Below are 26,774 nucleotides of genomic sequence, written 5' to 3'. Positions count from 1 at the left end.
GAGGGGCAGAAGGAGGGTTTAGACGCCATTCAACGGACTGATTCAGTAGTTTCTGTCTAATGAACTCATGTTCGAGCTGGAGTGGTTGTCGTCGTATTTGTTTTCTGGCTCCAAGAAAGTTGCTGCCGTTGTCACTCAGGAATAATCGGGGTTGTCCCCGTCTTGCAAGGAATCTTCGAATGGCTGTCATGCAAGTGGTTGTCCTTAAATCTTCTGTCACTTCTAAGTGCACAGCTCTCGTGACAAGACAATTGAAAAGGCAGATATAGGCTTTTTCATCTTTAGTCCGCTGAATAACGGTAAGGGGGCCAATATAGTCAATTCCGACGTTTGTAAAAACTACGGGAGACTGATTTTGTGGAAATCGGATTTCGGGTAGGTCCGCCATTGGTGGTTGAAGTCCTTGGCCTTTGAATCGTCTGCAATCGAAGCACTTGTAGGTGATACTTCTAAGAGCGTCACGAAGACCAAGCACGTAGAAGTTTTCTTGTACATAGTTCTTGACGTATTCAGTCCCAAAATGCATACAAATTTCGTGGCATTTAACTAAAAACAGCCGAGTTATGAATTCTTTTGCATTGAGAATCATTGGATGTTTTGTGTTGTAACCCAATGTACTTCTTTTAGTTCTGCCACCAACACGCAACGTGTTGTCTCTGAGAAACGGTGAAAACTGAAGAAGTTTGTCTTTTGCTGGAAGAGATTTCTTCTGTTTCAGAAGGTTGATTGACGTACCGAAAGAGTTTTGCTGTGATGCTTGCAGTAGGTGATTTCCGGATTTCTCTATATCCGTACAATTGAGAGCTCTCTTTTTCTTCGTTTTTAGTATGTTGAGGAAACGAAAGACTTGTGCGGTTGCTTTGAGTAGCTTTGTCCACTTCGAGAATCTCTCGACGTCAATGACTGCTTTTACTGGTTGTTGTATTGTTGTGACGTTTGTTTTCTCCTCGCTGATTATATTGTTCCAGCTGTCTTTTGGTTCAAACAAAAACGAAGGTGGAGTTAGCCAAAGTTTAGGCAGCTCATCTGGATCAATACCACGAGACACGTGATCGGCTGGGTTATTCTTGCCACTGATGTGATGCCAGCTATCAGATGAAGAGTTGTTTTGAATTTCACGCACCCTGTTGGCCACGTAAACTTTAAGCTTATCCGTGCTCTTAATCCACGCTAGGACTGCAGTGCTGTCACACCAAAAAACGGTTTCCTTGAACAAGATATTTTGGTGGGTTTTAACGAACCGAGCTAAGCGGGTTCCAAGAACTGCGGCCTGGAGCTCCATTTTTGGAATAATGAGCTGTTTGATCGGAGCAATCTTGGCTTTGCTTACGAAAAACGAGCATGAAACCTCGTTGTTTGAAGACGTTCTGATTTGAGCTACAGCTCCATAAGCTAGTTGTGAGGCGTCGCTGAATATGTGAAGTTCATGCAGTTTTCTTGCTGATAATTTGGGATTTATGCAGCGAGGAAATTCAATGGGCGGTGCAGATTGATATTTGTCAAGCCATTTTTGGATCAGAATCCATTTTTCGAGCGGCAAAGGGTCATCCCACGCCAGTCCTTCTTTCCATACATCCTGTAGAATAATCTTGAGTGTAATTACTAGCGGGGCTTACGAACGGATCAAAAAGACAGGCGATTAGCGACAGAAGTTTTCTAATTGAATAGCTGTTACCGTTGTTGTCGAACTTTGATGGTTTTTTGGGGAATAATCTGTCAGCAGACTTATTCCAGTGAACTCCGAGTACACGATGACAATCTTTGTCGTTTTTTTGCTGTCGTCAAAATCTTGTATAGCGGACTGTTCATTTGAGACAAATTTTGTCAAATTGAACCCACCTTTCGAAAGCGTTTTCTTGAGCAGAGTTGCGTTTTCTTTAGCTTTTTGAATGGTCTCGAATGAGTGTACAAAATTGTCCATGTAAAAACTGTTGTATACTAAATCCTTAACGGCCCGGTTTGGTGAAAAATCGCTAGCAGTTTTTTGAAGAACATAAATGGCTGTCGTTGGCGAGCTTCGAGCGCCGAAGATTAGGCGTGTGTACTGGAACTGTTTTATACTTCGCTCAGTTGGCCAGAGAAATCTCATGGAGGGTTGATCTGTTTCTATAATGCCGACCTGCATAAACATGGCTTCAATATCAGCCGTGATAGCAATAGAATTTTCTCTGAATCGAAGTAACAGCCCGACAAGATTGTTTAGTAGATCGGGTCCTGTTAGAAGATTGCTATTCAGTGAATTTTCTTTGAATGTTGATGCAGCGTTTGAGACACGGCGCACCTTTCCCGGTTTGTTGGGGCTGGTGACGGGATGGTGTGGTAGGTACCAGACGCGATCGGGTGTAGTGTCACTGAAAGTCACTGATTTGACATATCCCTTTTTAATGTCAGTGTCGAGTGTTTTCTGATGCATATCTTTCAATGCTTTGTCTTTCTTAAGTTTTTTGTCAAGGCTTTGGACTTGAGCTTTTGCTACGGGGTAATTGTTCTCAAGGGAAACTTTTTCTCTTCAGAGGAGACCGATTTCATATCTTTCTCCTGTATGTCTCATTGTGTTGTTAAGTATTTCTACTGCCCTTTGGTCGTTCTCGGAGAGGGAAATTTCGTCTTCATTTTCTGTTCCAGATGTGTCAATCTTCCAGAAACTGGTCACGGATTCGGTTAAAGGGTCTTCATCATCTCCTGTTGAAAAAGTCATTTCCCTATCAAAAGCCTCAAAACTATCTGACAGAAAGTTTGTTTTTTCGGGTTTGTCATTGTCAAATTTAATGGGACCTGTTATGGTCAATCCAAGTAGACTGCGAATGGCAAATAGGGTTTTTTAGGTCACTGCAAAAACTCTCGCTCGAGGATGATCTGGGTTGCGTCAATTCCAAGCAGGACTTGAATTTCCAATTGTTTTCCAATTGCGGGAAGTTGATGTGTTGTAGGTGTGGGTACTTGCTGCATACCTCATTTAACTGTGCCACGGGCGCGTCGTCGAAGTGCCAATTTTTTATTGAGTAGACGTAGTTTAGACGAAACAATGGTCGTTGGCTCCAGAAAAGCCCGATGTCAAGCTGTACTAGCTTTGCTTCCATAGAAGAGTCGCCGAAAGCTGTTGAGACGTTCAGATTCGTTTCCGAGTTTGTTTGTGGTGCATTCAATTTGGTAACCATTGGATCGAAAGCATATGAGATTGTGCTGCAGCTGTCCAATAGAGCGTAGCACTCGAAGTGCTCGTTGCGTCCAAATAGTTTGATGGGTATCATTGGCAACTGATTTCGGATTCTCCTCGGGAAGACAGGTGTATAACTTGGCGGTTTTGTTCCGCTATTTAAATCTTCGAACGATTCGCAAAGGGGTAATTCGTGTTGAGTGATGTTTGTTTTCTGATTAGTGCTATAGTTTTTATCGTGTAGTATTGAATGATGCTTGCGTGAGCAATGTCTACATAATAGTTTTGATTGGGCAATTTTTAGCATTGTGATTTGGACTTAGACAGTTGTAGCAGAGCAGACTTTTCTTCACTTCCGAATTTCGTTCAGATGGTGACATTTGCAAAAATTTAGAACACTTTCCAATGTAGTGATCTCCTTGATCTACTGGGCATTTCTTGCTCTTAGTTTGCTGAGTGTTAGAAGAATTTATTTCAGAAATTGTGTTGTTGTTCGAGGTAGAACTTCCGTTGTTGTTCATAAACTGTGATTTTCCTCCAATATTGTCTCGTCGCACATTATTGTGACTGTAATTGTTGACTGGCTTGCTTCCGTTTTTGAAACTACCGGTCGTGTTCAATTTTCTGTTGGCAAATCTTTTGTTGTTGTTTTTGTTTCGATTTGAGAAATTGGATTGATGGTTGTTATTCGCATTGTGGTGGTTATTATTGTCTCGCCTATTAAAATTAGCTTGTTTTTCGTTATCATTCGGTTGATTTTGAAGTGAAACGGAGTCCTGCAGCTGTTCACAAGCTCTGGCTTGTCTATCCATCCAATTTGAGAGATCTTCTAGTCCTGGGAAGGTACTGTTGATATCCACTAGGTGTTCGCTCCACTTCATTTTCAAAGACCATGGTAATTTATCCCGTGCTATCCGAAGTAAGTATGTTGACTTCAAGTTGGCATGGAATCCATGGGCGTTGAATGTTTGAACCAGTTAGCGTAGAAAGGACGCATAGCTGATCAAAGTCGCGTGATCGCTTGCTTGTGGTCGTTGCCATAACTCTAGTTCTTTGGTTAACGCTGACAGAACACGTTGAGGGTTTCCGAAGCGGCGTTCCAGTTCTGACAACGCTTTGTGATAAAAACCTGGGTTGCACAAGTATCCGGATATGGGTTCTTTTGCCGAACCGATGACTAAGGACTGTAGGTAGCTCATTCTTTCGTTGTCCTAGATGTCACGATTATTGTGAATTATTGATGAAAACATACTAGACCACTCGTTCCAGTTAAGTGGATCTCCGTCAAACTTATTTACGCGAATGTCTGGGAGCTTGACCGAACGGTGGTTATTTCGAAAGAAGGGCTGGTGTTGACTGTGGCTTTGGCAGTTTTGATATTCTCCTGGATACGCGTAGTATCCATTGAGGATTGGTTGGGTTGTAGCGTAGTTGACTTGTTGTTCTACGAGGTTTTCAGGATTTTTTCCTGGGTCAATTGCGTTTTAAAAGTGTTCACGGCCGTGCGTTGTGCTTTGGAAGTTATTGGGGATAACATTTTGTTGATGTGGCACAGCTGCATGGGCAACAAATTTGCTGTGGTTCGTATCGAAGCTTCTTCTTGTTTCGGCTGGCACACTACAATTTCCTTGCATGGCAGCTGCTGATCCGTTATCTGGTGTAATGTAAGGCCGATTTGTTTTCAGATAGCTGTTTTTACTTTGTGGTGAAGTGTTTACTGGATTCATGTTGCCTGTTTCTTCGCTCCCGATGAAATGCGGGCAATTGGTTGTTAAGGGGGGAGCTGGCTTTCCGTCGTTGGATTCTACCTGATTTGTCCTATTAAAACTAGTGCGTGAGAACGCTTGATAACTGTTAGTGTTTATGTTCATGATTCCATTCTCTTAAGTCCCTATTGTGTTTTGTTGATTCGGCAGTAGGCTGTTTATATCGTGAACGCAATTTTCTGTTAGTTAAAGACTGGAGCTATTATTTGGACGAGCTGAGGTTTCGTTAGTTGTTTGAGGCATGGCGCTACTTGTAGGTGAATCATCCAGAGAAATGATCAAGTTTGGTCTATTGTCAACTTTTTTGTCCGACTGTCTGTTTGGGGCTTCTTGTCTCGATAGAGATTGATTTTCCTGTTGTTGATCAGCACGGAAAATCGACTGGTAGTATGAGGGCTCCCAATTGGCCTGGTTGGTTCTCCTATAGGCTTCGAACAGAGGATCTTGATTTGTCCGCGTAGTTATCTGGTGGCTAGAGACTAAAGATTTTGGATTTTCTTTTGCTATATTATGATTGCCTGATCCTTGAAGCTGAAAAATGTCAGAAACTCCGGGTTGATCTAGTTGTGACGCTTTGTCTGGTTCGGTTGGCTTTTGATCCTGGTTTTGCTCGTCCTCGTTGGATAATACAACTCTTTGAATGTTTCTATTTCTTAGCTCGTAAAGGACGCTGTTGGTCGAGTTGACAAAGTTATTGGGCTCGTCTTCGATTTTGTCTTGGTTCTGGGCTGCATCAAAAGTGTGCTTGTGTTGATTAGCATCAGTTCTAATCTCCTTTCTACTTTCAGCTTTGGAAGCATTTGATAGGCGGCTGTGCACTGATGAGCGACTGCTTGCTCTTGACCGGAACTGTCTCTTCGTGATCTCGTGCTGTTTGACGGATAGCATAATTTCAATTTTCATTGATGTGAGTTCTTCCGCTTCTTCGAGAGGTTCTACCGCTTGAGTTTTTTTAGACTGCGTCATGATGTCGACGAGCATTTCAGCCTGTTCCATGAGCTTTTTGAACTCTTGATATGTCTGCAAGATTATTTCAGGTTCCAGATCATCTGAAATTTGTTTTTTGATCTCTCGAAATAGCAACTGTGTTGTCTTGAACCGCTGTCTAAAAAGCTTGACGGTGCTACTGATGTTTTGCTTGCCGTTATTGACTTTTGTCTTTCTCGTCAAATTTGTTTTCATTTTGTCAAAATTGATATGGTTTCGGAATCGAATTTGGTGACTTTTGTGATTGCTTTTGTGACCTTTGGAGGGTCGGGGGGGTCAAATTTGGTGACCTTTGTAACCGATTTAGTGACCTTTGGGGTGTCAGGGGGTCAACTTTGGTGACCTTTGTAACCGATTTAGTGACCTTTGGGGTGTCAGGGGGTCAACTTTGGTGACCTTTGTAACCGATTTAGTGACCTCTCGGGGGTCAGTGGCGTCAACTTTGGGGACCTTTGTGACTGATTTTGTGACCTTTGGGGGGTCAGGGGGGTCAACTTTGGTGACCTTTGTGACTGATTTAGTGACCTTTGGGGGGTCAGGGGGTCAACTTTGGTGACCTTTGGGGGGTCAGGGGGGTCAACTTTGCTGACCTTTGTGAAGGATTTCGTGACCTTTGGGGGTCAGGGGGGTCAATTTTGGTGACCTTTGTGACTGACTTAGTGACCTTTGGGGGGTCAGGTGTCAATTTTGGTGACCTTTGGGGGTTCAGAGGGTTCAACTGTGCTGACCTTTGTGAAGGATTTTTTGACCTTTGGGGGGTCAGGGGGGTCAACTTTGGTGACCTTTGTGACTGACTTAGTGACCTTTGGGGGATCAGAGGGTCAATTTTGGTGACCTTTGGGGGGTCAGGGGGGTCAACTTTGCTGACCTTTGTGAAGGATTTTGTGACCTTTGGGGGGTCAGGGGGTCAACTTTGGTGACCTTTGGTGGGTCAGGGGGTCAACTTTGCTGACCTTTGTGAAGGATTTTGTGACCTTTGGGGGTCAGGGGGGTCAACTTTGGTGACCTTTGTGACTGACTTAGTGACCTTTGGCGGGTCAGGGGGTCAATTTTGGTGACCTTTGGGGGGTCAGGGGGTTCAACTTTGCTGACCTTTGTGAAGGATTTTGAGACCTTTGGGGGGTCAGGGGGGTCCACTTTGGTGACCTTTGTGACTGACTTAGTGACCTTTGGGGGGTCAGGGGGTCAATTTTGGTGACCTTTGGGGGGGTCAGGGGGGTCAACTTTGCTGACCTTTTTGAAGGATTTTGTGACCTTTGGGGGGTCAGTGGGGTCAACTTTGGTGACCTTTGTGACTGACTTGGTGACCTTTGGGGGGTCAGGGGGTCAATTTTGGTGACCTTTGGGGGGTCAGGGGGTTCAACTTTGCTGACCTTTGTGAAGGATTTTGTGACTTTTGGGATGTCAGGGGGGTCAACGTTGGTGACCTTTGTGACTGACTTAGTGACCTTTGGGGGTCAGGGGGTCAATTTTGGTGAACTTTGGGGGGTCAAGGGGGTCAACTTTGCTGACCTTTGTGAAGGATTTTGTGACCTTTGGGGGGTCAGGGGGGTCAACTTTGGTGACCTTTGTGACTGACTTAGTGACCTTTGGGGGGTCAGGGGGTCAATTTTGGTGACCTTTGGGGGGTCAGGGGGTTCAACTTTGCTGACCTTTGTGAAGGATTCTCTGACTTTTGGGGGGTCAGGGGGGTCAACTTTGGTGACCTTTGTGACTGACTTAGTGACCTTTGGGGGGTCAGGGGGTCATTTTGGTGACCTTTGGGGGGTCAGGGGGATCAACTTTGCTGACCTTTGTGAAGGATTTTGTGACCTTTGGGGGATCAGGGGGTCAACTTTGGTGACCTTTGGTGGGCCAGAGGGGTCAACTTTGCTGACCTTTGTGAAGACTTTTGTGACCTTTGGGGGTCAGGGGGGTCAACTTTGGTGACCTTTGTGACTGACTTAGTGACCTTTGGGGGGTCAGCGGGTCAATTTTGGTGACCTTTGGGGGGTCAGGGGGGTCAACTTTGCTGACCTTTGTGAAGGATTTTGTGACCTTTGGGGGGGGGGTCAGGGGGGTCAACTTTGGTGACCTTTGTGACTGACTTAGTGACCTTTGGGGGGTCAGGGGGTCAATTTTGTGACCTTTAGGGTCGGCTGTTGTAGACTGGTTCCACTGTCGGAACGATGGAGTTAACTGGAGGAGGCTGCAACAACGTCCGGTCGACTACTGCTGGCAGGTTCCACTGGTGGAACAATGAAGTCGGCTGGTTGAGGCTGCACAGGTGTCCGGTTGGCCGGATTGCACTGACTGGCTGCTGGGCTGATGTGGATGTCGACTACTGCTGGCAGGTTCCACTGGTGGAACGATGAAGTCGGCTGGTTGAGGCTGCACAGGTGTCCGGTTGGCCGGATAGCACTGACTGGCTGCTGGGGTGATGTAGATGTCGACTACTGCTGGCAGGTTCCACTGGTGGAACGATGAAGTTGGCTGGTTGAGGCTGCAGAGGTGTCCGGTTGGCCGGATTGCACTGACTGGCTGCTGGGGTGATGTGGATGTCGACTACTGCTGGCAGGTTCCACTGGTGGAACGATGGAGTCGGCTGGTTGCGGCTGCACAGGTGTCCGGTTGGCCGGATTGCACTAGCTGGCTGCTGTGGTGGTGTGGATGTCGACTACTGCTGGCAGGTTCCACTGGTGGAACGTTGAAGTCGGCTAGTTGGGGCTGCACAGGTGTCCGGTTGGACGGATTGAACTGACTGGCTGCTGGGGTGGTGTGGATGTCGACTACTGCTGGCAGGTTCCACTGGTGGATTGATGAAGTTGGCTGGTTGAGGCTGCACAGGTGTCCGGTTGGCCGGATTGCACTAGCTGGCTGCTGTGGTGGTGTGGATGTCGACTACTGCTGGCAGGTTCCACTGGTGGAACGTTGAAGTCGGCTAGTTGGGGCTGCACAGGTGTCCGGTTGGACGGATTGCACTGACTGGCTGCTGGGGTGATGTGGATGTCGACTACTGCTGGCAGGTTCCACTGGTGGAACGATGGAGTCGGCTGGTTGCGGCTGCACAGGTGTCCGGTTGGCCGGATTGCACTAGCTGGCTGCTGTGGTGGTGTGGATGTCGACTACTGCTGGCAGGTTCCACTGGTGGAAAGTTGAAGTCGGCTAGTTGGGGCTGCACAGGTGTCCGGTTGGACGGATTGAACTGACTGGCTGCTGGGGTGGTGTGGATGTCGACTACTGCTGGCAGGTTCCACTGGTGGATTGATGAAGTTGGCTGGTTGAGGCTGCACAGGTGTCCGGTTGGCCGGATTGCACTAGCTGGCTGCTGTGGTGGTGTGGATGTCGACTACTGCTGGCAGGTTCCACTGGTGGAACGTTGAAGTCGGCTAGTTGGGGCTGCACAGGTGTCCGGTTGGACGGATTGCACTGACTGGCTGCTGGGGTGATGTGGATGTCGACTACTGCTGGCAGGTTCCACTGGTGGAACGATGAAGTTGGCTGGTTGAGGCTGCACAGGTGTCCGGTTGGCCGGATTGCACTGACTGGCTGCTGGGGTGATGTGGATGTCGACTACTGCTGGCAGGTTCCACTGGTGGAACGATGAAGTCGGCTGGTTGAGGCTGCACAGGTGTCCGGTTGGCCGGATTGCACTGACTGGCTGCTGGGGTGATGTGGATGTCGACTACTGCTGGCAGGTTCCACTGGTGGAACGATTAAGTCGGCTGGTTGAGGCTGCACAGGTGTCCGGTTGGCCGGATTGCACTGGCTGGTTGCTGGGATAATGTAATCTTCGAAAAATTTTCACCGGACCCAAATTTTGTAATATAACAATTTGAAATGCTAATAATTTTAAGAGTTGCTTCCCTAAAAACTTTTTTTTAAACCACTGCTTGATATCTAGAAAACTTTTCTGAAGGACAACCAGAATTACTTTAGAATAATTAAATTTGTCTCGCAGCCCGTAGTTAAGCTGAAGTAGGATGCTCGAAATATAAAAAACACGTTATTATTATTATCTGTACGACTGTTCAAGTTTATCTTTCAAGAAATTCTTTGAAGTTTAATCTATCTCGAAAATCTAACCAAGTTTAATATATCTAAGGGTATGAAAGCTTGCCCCGAGAATGAAAAGGTTTATTAAAGATACAATCTTATCTGTTTTGTAGTTGATTTATGTTTTCCTCCTTGTTTTGTTGTACATCACCCACCCGCAGATTGTTTGGACACGTGGATTTTGGACGGGCAAACTGTTTGTTGAGTTCGTTCTTTTGTGTGTTTGGATGTTACAGATGGAGCACAAAGTATAGCTTTTGAGGATGCTGCTGTGGAGTAATCCAGGCTGAGGCCCTTGTTGATGTTTTGGTCGTTATCACTAATGCTTTTGACTGTTGACTGATGTGCGCCTGTTAGAAGCTTGGGAGGAAGCAGTGTGCAGTTGTATGTTCAGTTGGCAGTTCTGCATGCGTCGAAGCGCCAAATGACAATGTACTGGTCCTCTTTTGACAATAGGGGGGCTCTGACTTATTGTCGTCTTTAGATTACTTGGGTTCAAAACTTGGGCTTGTTAAGATTACCTTTATTTCATGGCTTTAGCACGACACGTGCTCTTTGTTCAATCGTATATTTTTTGGCTTATCAAAAGAATTTCACAGGAATCAAAGTTTTTGCGGCAAAACATGGTATGTCAGAATCAAAGAGAATTATCGACGTCGATAACACATATATGGTTTGTATGATTTCTTGGTAGTCATACAAAGATCATACAAAAAATAAAACCTACTCTCAAAAGGCTGCAATCGCTATGCTCATGGTTACTGATACGAAAAAAATAACAATCAAAGATGCATATGTTCTTTTCGTTTCATGAATGGTCCAAATACGATTTCTTGGATATCTTGCTAGGGTCATTTATGAAAACTTGGATTTCATACAAGGATCACATATGATTTCGTTGGTTTCATACAAGGGTCATATATGATTTCTTTGATCTCATTCAAGGATCATACACTTTTTTAAGCGCTTATTCTTGCTTTTCTTGAATGCTTTTCTTGAATTGTTCGTCTATGATTTCTTGGATTTCATGCTAGGGTCATTTATGAAAACTTGGATTTCATACAAGGATCATATATGATTTCTTTGGTTTCATACTAGGATCGTACTAAGAAATCGAGTATGGACAGTATAAAATCATATATGATCCTTGTATGAAATCAAAGAAACTTCAACCCGGGGTATCCTGGCAGGGTAAGTTGGGTTTTGGTGACAATTTTTAACACCTTTCTTCGGTCCTATGGCTTTATTCCGACTGTTTATGATCAAAGCGTCCGGTATTGATGAGATCATATTTGTGCAAAGATAAGATCATATTTGATCCAGAATCACTTTCTCAAAGAGTTTTGTTTCTTGCGACGCATTTCGCATGTTTGCGACGCACTTATACTTTTAAGGGTATAATTTTAATCACATTTGAGTTGTTCATTCTATTAGTAAATGCAGTAGTTTCTATAAGATCTTATTTGTTCGACTTTTCTTGTTGTACAGCCAGTTTTGCTACGTCGTTAAGCTGCTTTTACTTTTCTTGTAAAATGCTATCACTCTTTGTGGGGACTTTTGAAACGGAGGAACCTGGTACAGCACGAAACACGAATTGTTGTGATATTATTTATTCAGGAAATAATCAAGGAAGTAAACAAGAAGACAGAACAGGTTTTCAACGCTGCCAAAGATACCTTTTGGAGATGGAAAAGGTCTTCTTCCGTTCAATTTCAGACGGATGATGCGAACAAACAACTATGTCAGGACTACCAGACTAAAGGTACGGACAAGAGCATCCCTTTTTAATCGCAGTGCTTCTGTTCAGGGAGCGAGACGTCAATGGTTCGAATCCCGGCGTGGTAAATTTTTTTTGCACCCTTAAAGAAAAAATTATCTAGGCTACAGCCCCTGAATTAAATAGCCGCCTGTCTTTCAAGAGAAATTCTTCCGGCATTAGTCGGTTTATGTTTCATTTAACCAACCGTCACTTCTGAAGACTTTGATTGGCCACCTTTATCGGTTTATTACAGACCTCATTCAGCGTTGTTTGACTGCTTCAGATATAGTGCTGTTAAAAGAAGATTTTGGGGATCATAAATAGTAAATAGGTTTATTCTGCTTCATGTTTTTTCCCAACCGGGGATCCGTTAACACAGATTACAGTGAACACAGCTGGATAAATTCAGAATGGACCGCTGAAAATTTGTGTAATCAAAAAAACTTACCGCAACCTAAAGTCAAAATTTTTTTGATTACTAATCAACTAACAGATGCCGGTAAATTTTTACTTTTAGAAAAAGAAAAAAATTCAAAATTGTTTTTAATTGCTCTCGAATGAGAAGCAATTATTGTAAACGCGTGTGTCTTTTTTAATGCAAAATTTTTGCTTGACCGTTTTAGTGCTTCTCTTCTGGATTAATCTTTGACTTCTCAAGTGAATTTGTCAAGCACTTCTTCTTAATTTTTGAGTGATTTGAACTGTTTTAACTCCGAAATAAAGTTTGTTCTTCAAATAAAACCGACTGTTAGAGATGCTATGACAAAACCCTGATAGTCGAGTGATTATAATCACTACAATCGCTCGACTATCAGGGTTTTGTCATAGCATCTCTAACAGTCGGTTTTATTTGAAGAACAAACTTTATTTCCGAGTTAGAACAGTTCAAATCACTCAAAAATCAAGAAGAAGTGCTTGACAAATTCACTTGAGAAGTCAAAAATTAAACCAGAAAAGAAGCGCTAAACCGGTCAAGCAAAAATTTTGCAAAAAATTTCGCAAAAAAAACACACGCGTTTACAATAATTGCTTCTCATTCGAGAGCAATTAAAAACAATTTTGAAATTTTTTCGGAAAATTGCTCTTGACTGACTGACAGGCGCGACGTTACTTAAATTTTATGGGTGCAAAAATTTCAGACGAGGGTATGGATCGAACCTCGAGAGAGGCATTATAATGCCTCTGTCGAGGTTCGATCCATACCCTCGTCTGAAATTTTTGCACCCATAAAATTAACGTTACGTCCCGCCTGTCATTCAAGAGCAATTTTTCGACGTTAATCGGTTTTGTTTAGGCACTAAATATGAAAAAATATTGTGATGCCAGAAAAATATATTTGGATAAATTTCAAGTTATTAGCAACTCTGAGGACAACTAGAGGGAATAACTAACATTTCTCGTAAATTTTGAAAGAAAAGTTTTACATGCAAATTTGCTACCTAGACACCGTTATAACAAGTTCTTGATTGACAATCTTGAAATGTTTTAAGAGGGCTTGAATAGACAATTTCTCGTTCTGATCCAAAAAAGAATAAAAAGTTTTAAATTATTTGAAAAAAAAAATTAAATTTTAACCCTGGAATAGAAAACCCTAGAAATTTAACCCTAGATTTTTAACCTTTAATTGCCCTCGAATGAGAAGCAATAATTGTAAATGTGTATGTTTTTTAATGCAAATTTTCCATCACCGTTAAAAAACAAACCTTAATTGAAATAATTTTCTATAAGAAAAAATTGATGACATACTCTTCTTTGAAAATTAATATTTTCTAAACTTGGAAATATTAGCAAGAAATTTCATTCAACCTAAAAAACAAAGCTACCAAACAAGAGTAAACAAATAGAAAAGATTTAATCTGCACTGAAGCGCTTTGCCAAGTTGTCATTTTTTAGGCATCAAATGAATGAATTGTTAAAGGATGACATCAACCATTGGGTACGAACTGTTTGCTGATCTCTGCTATTTCTGTACAATGACCTCAAAATATGGCTCTAAACGTGTATTTAGAACTATTTCCATTTATTGGGAACAAGGGACGTAAATATGGTTTCAGTTGGCATTAGTCAAGTCTGATTTTTGACTTCTTGGATTTTTTACATTTCTGCCCGCAGTTGGTCATTCATCCTGAATAATTAAACGGCAATAAATAGTAAAAAAGAAATTCTCATCTCTGACGTGTTTTGGAAGTTGTGATTGCTTTGAACAGTAATTTGACGCATCGTGCAAGGATGGCATCAAACATTAGGGGCATCATTTTTTCCTGATAAGTGCTGTACCAATATAATGACCTCAAAATATTGCTTCAGAGGTGAATTATGATGTGACAAAAAGTCTCTGGTTATTATTCGTCAAATCAGGTTTTTGATGTTAAGAAATAGACATAAATTTAAGTACAGTTAAATTGCCTAAATTCGAATAAGTTCAAGTATTTTCATTTGGGGTTTGTATGCCCTCAATCAAATCAGTTTGATAACGTAAACAGGTTTAAATTATTAATCAGCAAAAAAACTAACAACATTCAATACAAAAAAAATCACTAGAACTCCAACAATAATTTTTTTTCTGTTGTAATGCAGCTTCTATTTGGTTTTGGGACCAAAAATTTTTTACACCGCTAGTAAATAATACGAAATTACCATTAAACACAAATCTTTAACAAGAGATATTTCAAATGTTGTCCGAAAATGTAATCAATTTGGCTCGCAAAATTCAAAACAATTTGATCTCCTCAGTTTGTTTTATTTTACTTAACTTAATGATTATCAGTAGTTGAACATTTTTGCCCCTTGACGCATCAATATCAAGAATTTAAGGTTTTTCTAATAAATTTTGGGTTTATGCCATTCCTTTTCGTTAAAAAATTTTACAAATCTTTTGAGTCAGGTCACCAGTGGTTGGCGAGGTCACAGTGTATTTACCAGAGGTTGGTGCCAGAGTATATCAGTGCAGAACCATTGAAACCAGTTTTAAAGTATGACCAGTAGATCATGGGATGTTTTAGATGGGCTACTCTTCGGTTTTTAGCGGTCCCGGGTCGAGAATATTTCCAAAAATTATGTAAGAAATATGCTGAAATGCGCTCAATTTTCAAAAAAAAAACAGCGCAAAAACCTTACATAATAGTGCGCTGATATGCGCTGAAAAGTGCTAAAACTTTGTAAGAAATGCGCTGAAATCCGCTGAAATTTCAAAAAGTTCAGCTCTTTTCTTTCGCTCCGAGGCTCGAAACCCGATCATTGTGTCTCATCTATCAATTAATCCACTGCGCTATTGAGAACTGAAATGCTTCCCATTTAATTTGAATATATAATAATAAAACGTTTGATATGAAAAGCGCCAAAATTATGCAAGAAATGCGCTGAAATATGTGCTGAAACTTATGTAGGAAATGTGCTGAAAATGCGCTGAAATCATGCAAGAAAAGCGCTGAAGATGCGCTGAAAGTTATGTAAGAAATGAGATGAAAATTATGTAAGAAATGGGCTGAAGGTGCGCTGAAATTTTAAAGTTTCAGCGCCATCTCGGAATTTCAGCGCAATCAGCGCATGTCTTACATAACTTCAGCGCATTCAGCGCATTTCTTACAAAAAGATGCACTGAAACGGCGCTGACATCTCGACCCCATCTTACAAAGGCTGTTCCAAATACTTTTGAAATGTCGAGTGTTAACAAGTGTAGGGTTCAATATGATTTTTATGTGGGATCCACTCAGATTATTGCGTTTGATAACACAAGATAGTTTCTCTATGAAATGCTATCAAAATATTTTAGTAGCTGCAAGTATTAACCTCAAAATTATTTAACTAATCTGCTCAACTTTCTGGCAGAATAGAATTTTTCAACTGTTAATCTACTCACTAGTTATGAAAAGACTCTAAAGTCAAGGGGGACGATAGTATCCCAAACGGGGAGGACATACCTAAAAGGTCGAGGACATACCTAAATTCAGTACACACTTTTTTCATGGGCCCATACATGTCTTTCCACAACCCAGGGTTAGACCTCGACTTATGAAAAGAAATTATAATTCTAGTAGGGAGTTCCAATATTGACTATAAATACACAGTCCAGTTCCTAACTAAAGTCGAGGTAAGGTCTTTTCATAGCAAATTAAATTTGAGCATGGTTCTTTAATAATAGTTCGAGCGTGGTCGTCTTTTCATGAGCCGAGGATTGTATTTTGTGAGATTATTAACAGTTAATTTTTCCTATTGTAGATGTGTAACATCTACCAGCAACACCAAAGTAGTGTTGCAACAGACAGTCCACCTTCGAAAAAAAACAGTTGGATTTGTGCCAAAAAATCTTAAGAAACTTTGAATTCTTAAGATAATTTAGTTTTTTCAATTAACCAATATAGCGAATTTGTTTGGCCGAATTCAAATAGTTAACAAAGCTCTAACAATCGACATTTCATCAGCAATGAGTTTAGTTTGTTATAATTTAGTTCATTTGATTTCAAAATGCGTTTTTTTAAGTTCGTTTAATAACACAGTTCGTTTTTCGAGAAAATATGAGAAACATTGAACAATTTGAACGGTAAAACCCGTTGGCTACGTTATAAGCAAAGGCCAATTTTCAGTGCAAATGTAACTTTTTTCTCGAGCACCATTTTTGAGTCGAGCATCATTTTTGGGCCAAGTTAAAGTCCAGCATCAAAAATTTTGGTCGAGCCAAAGTTTAGTTGAACGATTAGGTCCAGCTAAAGTCTATTCATGGGCTATTTGAGTCTAGCATGGTCTTTTCATACCACTTTTTGGTCAATCAGGGTCTTTTCATATGTCGAGGCCTAAACCTGGTAAATGGAAACAATCAATCTCACTCTTTTCTTGTCGAGTCATGTCCTTATGATAGACTATTATAGTCGAGAAAAAGTCTGTTCATGTTTAAAATACATGGTCTTTTCATGTATCTAACGAAATTCTTTTCATGGGTAAATTTTTCAAATAAAAATCTTCTCATAGATTAACACAGTTTTTTCGAAGTTCATTATTTCAATAAAACAAACCTTAAAGGTTCTCAGGTCAAACTTAAAAAACATGATTTCTGAGGTATTTTAGAATAAATTTTGTGGCTTTTCTCTTCCTCCCTTTTCACTACGGGTTGGCGACCGGCAGTGATGGACTCACTAGCATGGCAGACTTATAACGAATGTGGCGGATTCAAATACGAATCATTCCATAATTACTCATATATATATATATATATATATATATATATATATATATATATATATATATATATATATATATAATTATAGAATGAGTTGCTCAGCTAAAGTATTTTCGAATGTCTCTATTGAGCCAAAATTGGAGCGTTCGTAAAGAAAACTTTGGTCGATAGCAATTTTTTGAATTGTTTACCACAGCGTCACTCTCTTCGATGTGTTTTTGATAGTCGGGACGGGGACAAATATCTCGAAAAAATTTTCAAAACAACCGGTTTATACCTTTGTGCTTTTTTGTGAGTCCACGAAGTCTATTCTGTTGCGATTGATTCAGACAATATAATTTATATTTACTTTTTGTTTGTCTGTGTTTTCAAAAGTTTTCCACTTCAAAGGAAACTGCTGGCTTTTTTGGTTTCTCGTTTTCTGTCTTCATGATAGTTCTGGGTATGGCAAACTCTAATGGTGAGCTGTTGGACAAAATTTTCCACCTTGCCATTAAGTTCTAGTTTTGGTTATATGATTTAAAGCTTGCCTAGAAATCAAAAATTGCAAACAGAACAAAAAACTGTTTACCGTGAGGATACACTGCATGATAAATTTTATCGTGGCCTTGATGGGTTTTCCTTTTTTCAATACTTTGTCGAGACATTCTTTTTTGTCAATAACTTGTCACGAAGTGCTTCATCGGTCGGTATACTGTTTAGGTTGACAGCTTTTGGGTAAAAATACAGTCAAAGTTCTCACCAAAGTCAATACAAACTCTTTTCATGGCCAATTTTGGTCGAAAATCGTCTTTTCATTGACAATTTTGGTCGAGGAAATGGTATAAAATTCTTGACACACCATGTTTCAGAGCTGAAGCTGCTATTTACTATTGAAATGTTCTAGTTCAGCACTGAAATGTTCTAGGGCCCAATTTGGGGTAGCAAATTTTTTACATCAGTTTATTTTTCCCTTGGGAACGCAATGATTCTGACTGTAGGGGAGTTTGAGTTCTGCGAGAAATACAAAGACGAGGAGGCTTGCGAAGCAATATGTGGGAGTGAGTCAACTTTATTCTGCAGTGAGGCCTACGAGGAGACCCAAAAGTTGCAACAGAAGATTGAGAAGCTCAAGGACATGACTGAAGAGTATGACAAAGTAGCCCTAGAATCAGTCAGGTACACAGACACAATTAAGGCTGTTTAATTGATATAAACATTAGCATTAATCATTACTATTTAATAGCAACTTAAATACAGCTCATATAAAACATCTAGCCTAATTCGCCACCCGTTCGAATTCACGTTATTTAAAAGATTAGAGAAACGCTCGAAATGAGAAGAGTTTGATCAGACATATAGAAATGGTTCCCGGGCCAATGTGTCAGAGCTAAAAAAACGCAAAATTATGTAAGATTTGATGTGAATGAGCTGACCATCACCGTTTCTATGCCTAATTTTGCATTTTTGTATAATTTGCATAATTTTCTTTTCTATAGTTTTGCGTTCTTAAGCGTAGATGTTACATAACTCTGGCTTTTTAAACGTAGATCTTGCGAACATTTTGGCGTTTCTAAGCGTTGATGTTGCATAAATTAACGTTTCAATGTTTTAGAGTAAATTCAAAATATTAGCGTTGATCTTACAAAACTGAGAATTTAAGTTAAAGTCCAGCTTACGCTAGCTAAAGGCTCAAATCTTTGATTTGATCTTACATAAAATAACGTTTAACTTAGCGTTGATCTTACAAATATTCAATACTTAATAGTAGCCATTAGTGAACTTTTTGGTTCCATAGCCTTTTGTTCAGTTTCAAAAATTCAAAACTTGAGTTCATTTTACAAACTTTTTAGATCTTTTTAGCTCAAAAACAAAAAGTGCAACGCAGCAAACAGTCTGTTCTTCTTTCATTCTTTCTTTAAAGCTTGCGCTATAGAAATCATATTGCTTACGTCAATTTCAACTTATATCTTATACCACGTATGACAAAAAAACTTCAAGTTGAATGTTTAGAAACTGACAAAAAGAACTGCGCTTGAAGCGTTTTTACATCAGAATCTGAACCCTTTTCCCATACAATAAAGTTGCATTATATCTCAGTTAAAACAAAAGATATGATTTCAGAATACTTTTTTTCGAACACTTTTACCATTTATTTGTTAAGTAAGGTGCATTATTTACAAAGTTGAGTGGGATAACAACTTCAAGTCATGGACATTGGAGAATCTTCAAGTAGTTATGCAAACGACACATCAGATATGAGTGGTGATAAAAATCTGTCAAAAAATGAACTATGGAAAACTGTTGTTGATCTGGTCGAAACTGACAAGAATCATGAATTAAAAATTCAAGAGTTGGAAAAAAGCAGCAAGAGATGAACGATCGCCTGAGAGCACAAGAAAGTTATACTAGCAAAGACTGTGTGATCAATTGTAATCCACCATTCGATTCAAAAGATCAACGGAAGGTGCTTTGTTCTTTTTTGATAAATATCTTGGAATCAAACAGCGGGAGGACCGAATAAAAGGCTGTATGCTTCCTGGCACGGGATCACATGTTTGCCTTGACTCAGTAATATGCAAGTTAGCTTTTTTTGGCGAAAATATCAAGTACTTGGGGCAAAAAAGAAATTGAAAAAGTTGAAGAACCCATTGAACAATTTGAACATGTATATCAACGAGAGGCTACCAATGCATGAAGCGCAAATCAACAGTGAAGCTAAAAAGATTGTATGATTACATCCACTAAAAACCGAGCAGTATCCGTTATGGTCCGGAACTTTCAAAACGAAACTTCATTCCAACCCGTCAACTATGTCAACGACCTCAATAAAGTCAAAAATGCCGTGTTGAGAGACTCGGCCAGAGGAAAACCGAAAATTGGCATCAAGTATGATCAAACATTAAGATCAAACGAACAAGAAAAATATTCTCCCGAAAGGAAAAAGCAGAGGAAATACTAAACTGGAAGAGACCTGCCACATTTCTAATACTCAATAATTTTTGTTTAAAATAATTTGAAGTCGTAACTTTGAATCCAATCCAGTACCAGTACTTCACTTTTTTGTAGACAAGTGGCTCTTGTATAAATTAAACGTGACATTTAGTGTATTTCACCAACTGCGACAAACCCAGCCTTTTTTTCGGCTTTAGGTTTTTTATTTAATTTTAGAATTATCTGCTTTAGTGCTCGCGATCTGCGCAGCCCAAAGATGAACATAATTTTTTAACAGTCAAGAGAATATCAGGAGGAACAAAACTCTTGCGATATACGCAGATTAGTTGTTTAGAGCTCGAGATTCATTTTCAGTCGTTCGGAATTTGCATTATTCGCAAATAACGAATGACAACTGATAATGAATCCTCCGGAAAACCAGAAAAGTTTGTCAAAATACTGACTGGAGACATGTTTTTTTGTGATATTCGCGGAATATGTGTCAACCAGTCGGAGTTCTTTCGTTTTGATAACCGTGTAAAAAAGAATGCACATAGAGCTTCATTTTAAAATAAAAAAAGTGGGTAAAGTGTTCTAATTCAATTAAGAGCATAAAATAACTTAAACGATGAAAAATTTTGTTTTTCTATTTTATTGCAGGGCATAATATCAATCTAAAAAATTTAAAACATTTTGGGCTTTTTTTTCGCGCAACAAGAAACAGAGCCATTGGCTATATGCCTAACCGAAACGTGGCTCGAAGATGCCAGAAACATCAAATGTTTATCGCTTAGTAGTTACCAGCTGCTTCGCACAAGCAACCAAAAAATAGGAAAAGGAGGAGGAGTTTCATTTTTTGTGAGGGAAGGCGTGGTGAAAACGTTTCTGCAGAAGGTTTCTAGTAGGAACTGTCAATTGCCAACAATTAAAATTGAAAGCAAAAATTATGAAAAAGCTCTGGTTTTGACTGTTGTATACCTCAAACCTAATACAAGTTTATCGGAGTTGTCAAAAAGTTTTTAAGAAAACTTTGAAATATTGACAATCACGCCAAAAGAGATGCATTTAATGTGCGAAGATTTGAATATTGTTAACTCAAAACCTAATGCGAAATTTTTGACGTTAAAAAATGTTTTCGGTATGAACGGGTATGATCTTAGCAATATGTCTCTGACAGGATTCATCAGGGAGACCAATAACTCTCAAACAAGACTTGATGTGGTATATTGCGCACAGGAATTGCAAGTAAACGTTCTAAAATCTATAATAACTGATCACTACACTGTTCACACTGAACTAGATGAGGAAACCAAAGAAACAGGGTTTAAAACACAAGACTACTACAGAAATTGAGCTGTTCTGGAAAACAATTCAGTGTTAGAATAGCTAGTGCTTAAATTGAAACAGAAATTACAAGGTTCCAAAAAAATTTGTCTCTTGGACTGCGACTCAGCATTTGAAAAGTTTCAACAAACTGTTTTTGATGCAATAAAACATTATGAGCTAGAGAAGAAATCAAAGACTCTCAGACATTAGTCATGGATCGATAACTCAATAAAAAACCTTGCAACAAAAAAACCAAAAACTTTATCAAAGATATATGCAACAGAAAACAAATGACAATAGAAAGAGATTTAATGGAATTAGGAATGTGCTACAGAAAAAAGTGCTCGAAAAAAGAGAAATTTTTATCAAACGTTTTTAGTTAGGAACGCCAAGCGTACTACCAAAACATTCTTCGATAATCTTAAAAGTTTAGGAGGAGACACAAAAAAAACAACTTTAACGCAGGAAGAGACTGAAAGTTTCAACAAATTTTTCACCCCCATTGGGAAAACTTTAGCTGATAAACTGGATCCAGAAGAAAAAAACAGCACCAAATATACAAACATCAATAGCATGTTTCTACAACAAAATCAGCGAAAAAGAGCTCTCCGTGGCAATCCAAAACCTGAAAAAAATACAGCTCAGATTACAAAACTCTCAACAATTTTATACTCAAGAAAATGCAGTTTGCTATTGTCCCAACTCTTACCTATTTTGGTCAACAAATGTTCTGAAAAGAGCGTTTTAATGAACTGCTTAAAGAAAGCCGTAAATATCCCACTTTATAAAAAAAAGATTCTAAAGTTGCTGAAAATTACAGATCAATCAATTTGCTGCCAACAATAGAAAAATTGATTGAGGAATTGGTTCTGGAAAAATTCAAACTACTAAACAAAAATCATTTTGGGTTTAGGCCAAAAAAAGTGCACTATTGAAGCCTTGCTATCTTTTATTGAGAGCATCAGGCCAGATTGGAGGATGGTATTGCAGAAACTAAAGCTGTGTTCATCGATCGCAAAAAAGCGTTTGGTACAGTAAAACATAGTATTCATTCGGACAAACTAAACAACTTGGAATTGAGGGGTCACCTGCAAAATTTTTGAAATCTAATCTAAGAAAATGTGTAAATTCAGGAAATGTATACTCCAATTTTGCAGAAGTCGATTATGTGGTAACACAGGGATCAGTACTTGGACCACTTCTTTTTCTTGTGCATATAAAAGACATAGTTGATTACTGTAGTCAGAACTGTTTGACCTTATACGCTAAAGATACTGTTGTTAAACAAAACAAGAAGTCAACAACTAATGTTTTCAGCCAAACTTTGGACCTGGTTAGTGATTACCTCATAAAAAACAAACTGACTATGAACTACAAAAAACTTGTTTTATGAACATGAAAGCCAGAAGCAGAAGTTCACAGCAACAATTAAAAATGAAAGAAATAGACCTAACACAAAGATCATCACTGGAATACTTAGGTATAGAACTGGATGACAATCTGAATTTCGGCAATCATATTCAAAAAACTTTTGCTCAAATTTGAACAAATTCTCAGGGTTTTTTAACCGGCTCAGATCGATTTTAACTGTTAAACAACTATTATTAACAAGCAAGGTATATGTCCAGCCTGTTGTGCGCTATGGCGTACTAGTCTATGGAACAAGTAACAGAACCCTAATTTTGCCACTTGAGTCAAAAGTAAAACAAACTACAAGAATTGTTATTAATAAGCCTAAATCAACCTCCACTTGCCTGGAACGAGAATCAAATCACAGTTACTCGATTAGAGTCATGCAACCTTTTGAGCTGCTGAAAAAATTAGCTGAAATTTAGAGAGCAGGATGCCAAATTTATGGTCACAAAAATGTAATTACTAGAAAACAAATTGATACAGTGCAAGCTCAAAGAGTCCAATCAAAGCAACTTAAAACTGCAAACAAAAGCAGCGGCCTAAATCCTAAAAGCTTAGCAGTAATAATACGAAAATTGCTTGACTTCATTTCAAAATTCGATCCTAATTTTATTTTAGAAGTGCAAAGTATGAGTGCAAGAGAACTTAAGCAATTCTTATCTAGTTTCAGGGACAATTTTTTTGTAGACAACTTGGAACTTTTTGCTTTAATTTATTATTAAAAAATCGATAGATCTCATAAAATTCAGAATAAGGTTTTGAGGTTTTCCCCCCTATTTTCTCTTACTTTGACACGCCACGCATTCACTACATTGATCATAGTAATGGTACTGGTCATCGCTAGACTAGGACCTCGTGGACCTATTGATGACCTGTCGAGTAGATTTGATATTATGGTACATAATTTATACCATGTGTTGCGAACAAGTGTACATCCTACTCGAGAACAATTTATTATTATTATTGTTTTAAGTATTAAATTTGTGTGACGAATGTGAGACGAAAATTGACAGATCTCATCGTCTCACCAGCACAATAAAGGAAAACATTGAAGCTTTTAAAATAGTAAACTTTGAAACTTTCGTCAAATTTCAGATTGTACGTAAAGTCTGAGTCAGTTAGAAGATTTGGTCAAGGTTTGGTCCAACTAAAAGAAACTACTTCTTAACTTTCGTGTTTTATTTTGCAAACATTTAAAAAACAAATATATATATATATATATATATATCTCTTGTTTCCCTGCAAATCTAGGGTTGATCCTACAAAGCCCGTTGTTCCAAAAAATATTAGTAACTTCTTCACAATTTGTGTTGACTGAAATTGCGAGACAAGTTCCGACCAGCTCAGGGATTAAATTTAAAATTTCATGAAGCAATTTTTTTTATCCAATAAGCATGCGGTATCGAGCCAATGCTAAAAATTTGGGTACTAATTATAGCGTAAGGGTTAAGTTACAGAAGTTTTGTAATTTTACAATATTAGGTTTTCTTCAAAAATTGGTCTTTCTCTTTCTTAATTCAAAAGGAATTACTGTAAATTGTCCATTGAATTGATGAGTCTATGAAAATTGTCTAGTTGTCACGCAGAACATTCTGTTCTTGAGGCAAGACAAATCACATCTCTAAAAGTTTCTTGTACATCTAAACTTTTGACATTCATTTAGACACAATTCTTGACAAATAAAGAAAAGAAATTAATTATAAGGCACTTATTTTCAAAAGTTCATTCATGATATCAAATATAAAAAGAGTAAGATTAGAAATAGGAGTGTCAAAACTAAAAAGTGACATATCAGAGTTTGTTTATCTTTTCAATTCCCATATCTATTTTTTATATTTCATTCTATTGGAAAAATCTGTAGAACTATATTAAAGTAAGTACTAAAAATGAGTACATTGAAGGGAGGAGGATCCCATGAAAGATAAAAGTCCGTAAAAAGTCAGTTCCGTAAAAAACTAAGTAAAGAAAAAATAAGAAAAAAAAATTTCCAAAAAAATAAACATTTTTGCTTGATTATCTGTGAAAAAAGTCTTCTGTGACATCTACGTCTAATCATCTTCATTCAAGCTTAGAATTTTTCAAAAACTATTTTAATTAAGAGAAATCATATTTAAAAAAAAATATGTTCAAGTTTTTGTATATTGCTAGAGCTATTTGGAGTGCTACTCCATCAAACCGTTTCATTTGATCTTTAACTTTCCTCTGAAAAAGACTTCATCTGTTACCTAAATTTTCCCGAAAAATGGTGTTTTTTATTCAATTCTGACAAATAGTTCTTGTTCTGTAATTTTTTTCACAAAACCGTCATTTTAAAAATCCATTCTTTAAAAACTTGAAGTGTGTTGAGTCATTCTTAACAGGCATTTGTGCAGAGCTACTTTTTCAAATACGTCATTTCAAAAATTGCTGTTATTTGAAGTTGTTTTGTTTTTGTAAAATTGTTTTTCAAAAATGCGTTTCTGAAAAATAGTTTTACGAGTAACAGTTAAGTTTTGCTTATCCGAAACATAAATTTTAGGATTATCTAGTGCTGAAAAAGAAATTGGTTGGCATTACGAATAAGGAAAGAACTTTGCAGTAAAACCAAGGCAAACGATTATTGCCTGGTAACAATTAATCCCATTCCAGCATACCTACTCTTTATCTTTGATTTTCGATTGGATAGAACGAACCGTTATATGACGCTATGTCAGGAAGCGCGCTCTTCGTAGGTATGAACGATTGGGAATGGTTGTCTCCAGGGGGAATGGTCTCCATTGGGAATGGTTATGCTGGATCTCTGTTTAGAGAACACGGCTGGGCTAAGATATTTCTACTGACATGCAGACTTAAGTACGAGCACAAAGATGCAAAAGGAATCCTGATTGACAGCATAACTACAGACCCATTAGACTACAATGCACAAGAGCCATGGCTCTTCAATAACGTCAAAGTCGTTTTCTCCCTCAATCAAAAGAAAGTGGACAAAGATGACGAGAAGTACGAGATCAAAGATGCGAGAGTTGTGGTGTCCAAACCTTCCAACTTGCTCAATGTTTATGATCCCAATTCGGTCCAGCCATTCGCATCTGCAGTTGTTGATGAACTGAACCGAAAGTACCAGGAAGTTCACTTCTGAAAACAACATTGAATTAAGAGATTTTTTTGTTCAAGTACATTTATAGTCAATTGTATTACATTAACAAAAATTCAGATTATGACTTTCGATTGGTCAATTCAGGAAGTTCTCTCAGGTTTTTCTCTCAAGAGGGATGGATGGATATGTTCAAATTGTTTTTCTGACTATTGACTAATAAGCAAGCTTATACCATAATAGCTAGTTTATGAGCTTATTTAGCAATAGAGTGCCTACGAAAAACAATTTAAATAGTTTTGAAAAAGGCTTTTCTCTTTTCCAAGTTTCAATTGATGTTCAGAACGCCATTGAACGCAATTGAAGTTTGAAAGAAACTATTATTGTGTTCATTCATGTCTTTTTACGACTCAAAGAGAACTATTTTTCGTCTGCAACTTTTTACAGCCGAAGTAAGTGTTTATGACTTCCCGGGTCGAGGTGTAAACGCTAAAAATCACTAAAGAATGTAACAATTGAGGTGAATGCGGTGAAAAGATGTAAGAATTGCGATTTTGAGTGAGTGTTGAATGTGGTCAATGCGGCGGAAAAAATGAATTCACCGCTAAGAATCGCAAATCTTTCAAAAATTCACAGCTAAATTTAGCAAATATATTTGCCGCCGATAATGTTTCAAATATAAAGCGATGAATGGGATGAGAGCGGTGATAAAATAATTCGCCGTTAAAAACATAAACCGTGCAAAATTTCACAACTATTTTACCACAATTTTCTATCGACCCAAACTTTTTATGGAAATATGTAAGATTTGAGTTTAATCCGATGAAAACGTTCAAAAATTCCTTGCTTTTACAGCAAAATTTAATGATTTGCGGCTATAACTGCAGTAATGGAAGCAAAGTTTGCTTTTTAAAAGAAAAAAACAATTTTTCGAGTTATGATTTTTTTACTACTGTAAACGTGCCATTTTTAAATAAATATCTTCGAAGCAAACAGGAGAGCTGGATGTTGTCATCAGCCCACAGCATACCGACATCGTATCTTTGGCCATTATGAAAGCTGTTGTTTCAAGTATTTTATGCGCGCGAGCATCCGCTGCGGATCGTGGGTCAACCTGCTTGTACGCGCCGTACGATTTCATATCATACCAGGACTTAACTTGACGAGCCATT

At 38.8% G+C, this 26,774-nt stretch overlaps 1 protein-coding gene across 1 annotated transcript in view; it reads left to right on the top strand.

The window, feature by feature from the left end:
• The window catches only part of LOC142345477 (uncharacterized), a 120,226-nt gene extending 94,465 nt beyond the window's left edge, over positions 1 to 25,761 (top strand). Inside the window, exons 7-9 of the mRNA XM_075397540.1 lie at positions 11,563 to 11,707; positions 17,858 to 18,035; positions 25,317 to 25,761. Coding sequence (XP_075253655.1) covers positions 11,563 to 11,707; positions 17,858 to 18,035; positions 25,317 to 25,647 — 654 coding nt within the window. The 3' untranslated portion in view covers positions 25,648 to 25,761. The remainder of the gene's footprint in view (positions 1 to 11,562; positions 11,708 to 17,857; positions 18,036 to 25,316) is intronic.
• The last annotated feature ends 1,013 nt before the right edge of the window (positions 25,762 to 26,774 follow it).

This window comes from Convolutriloba macropyga, chromosome 9, assembly GCF_964194025.1.
Source record: "Convolutriloba macropyga chromosome 9, txConMacr16.3, whole genome shotgun sequence".
In the NCBI taxonomy this organism is placed as follows: domain Eukaryota; kingdom Metazoa; phylum Xenacoelomorpha; order Acoela; family Convolutidae; genus Convolutriloba; species Convolutriloba macropyga.
This window is presented reverse-complemented; position numbering and strand designations above follow the sequence as displayed.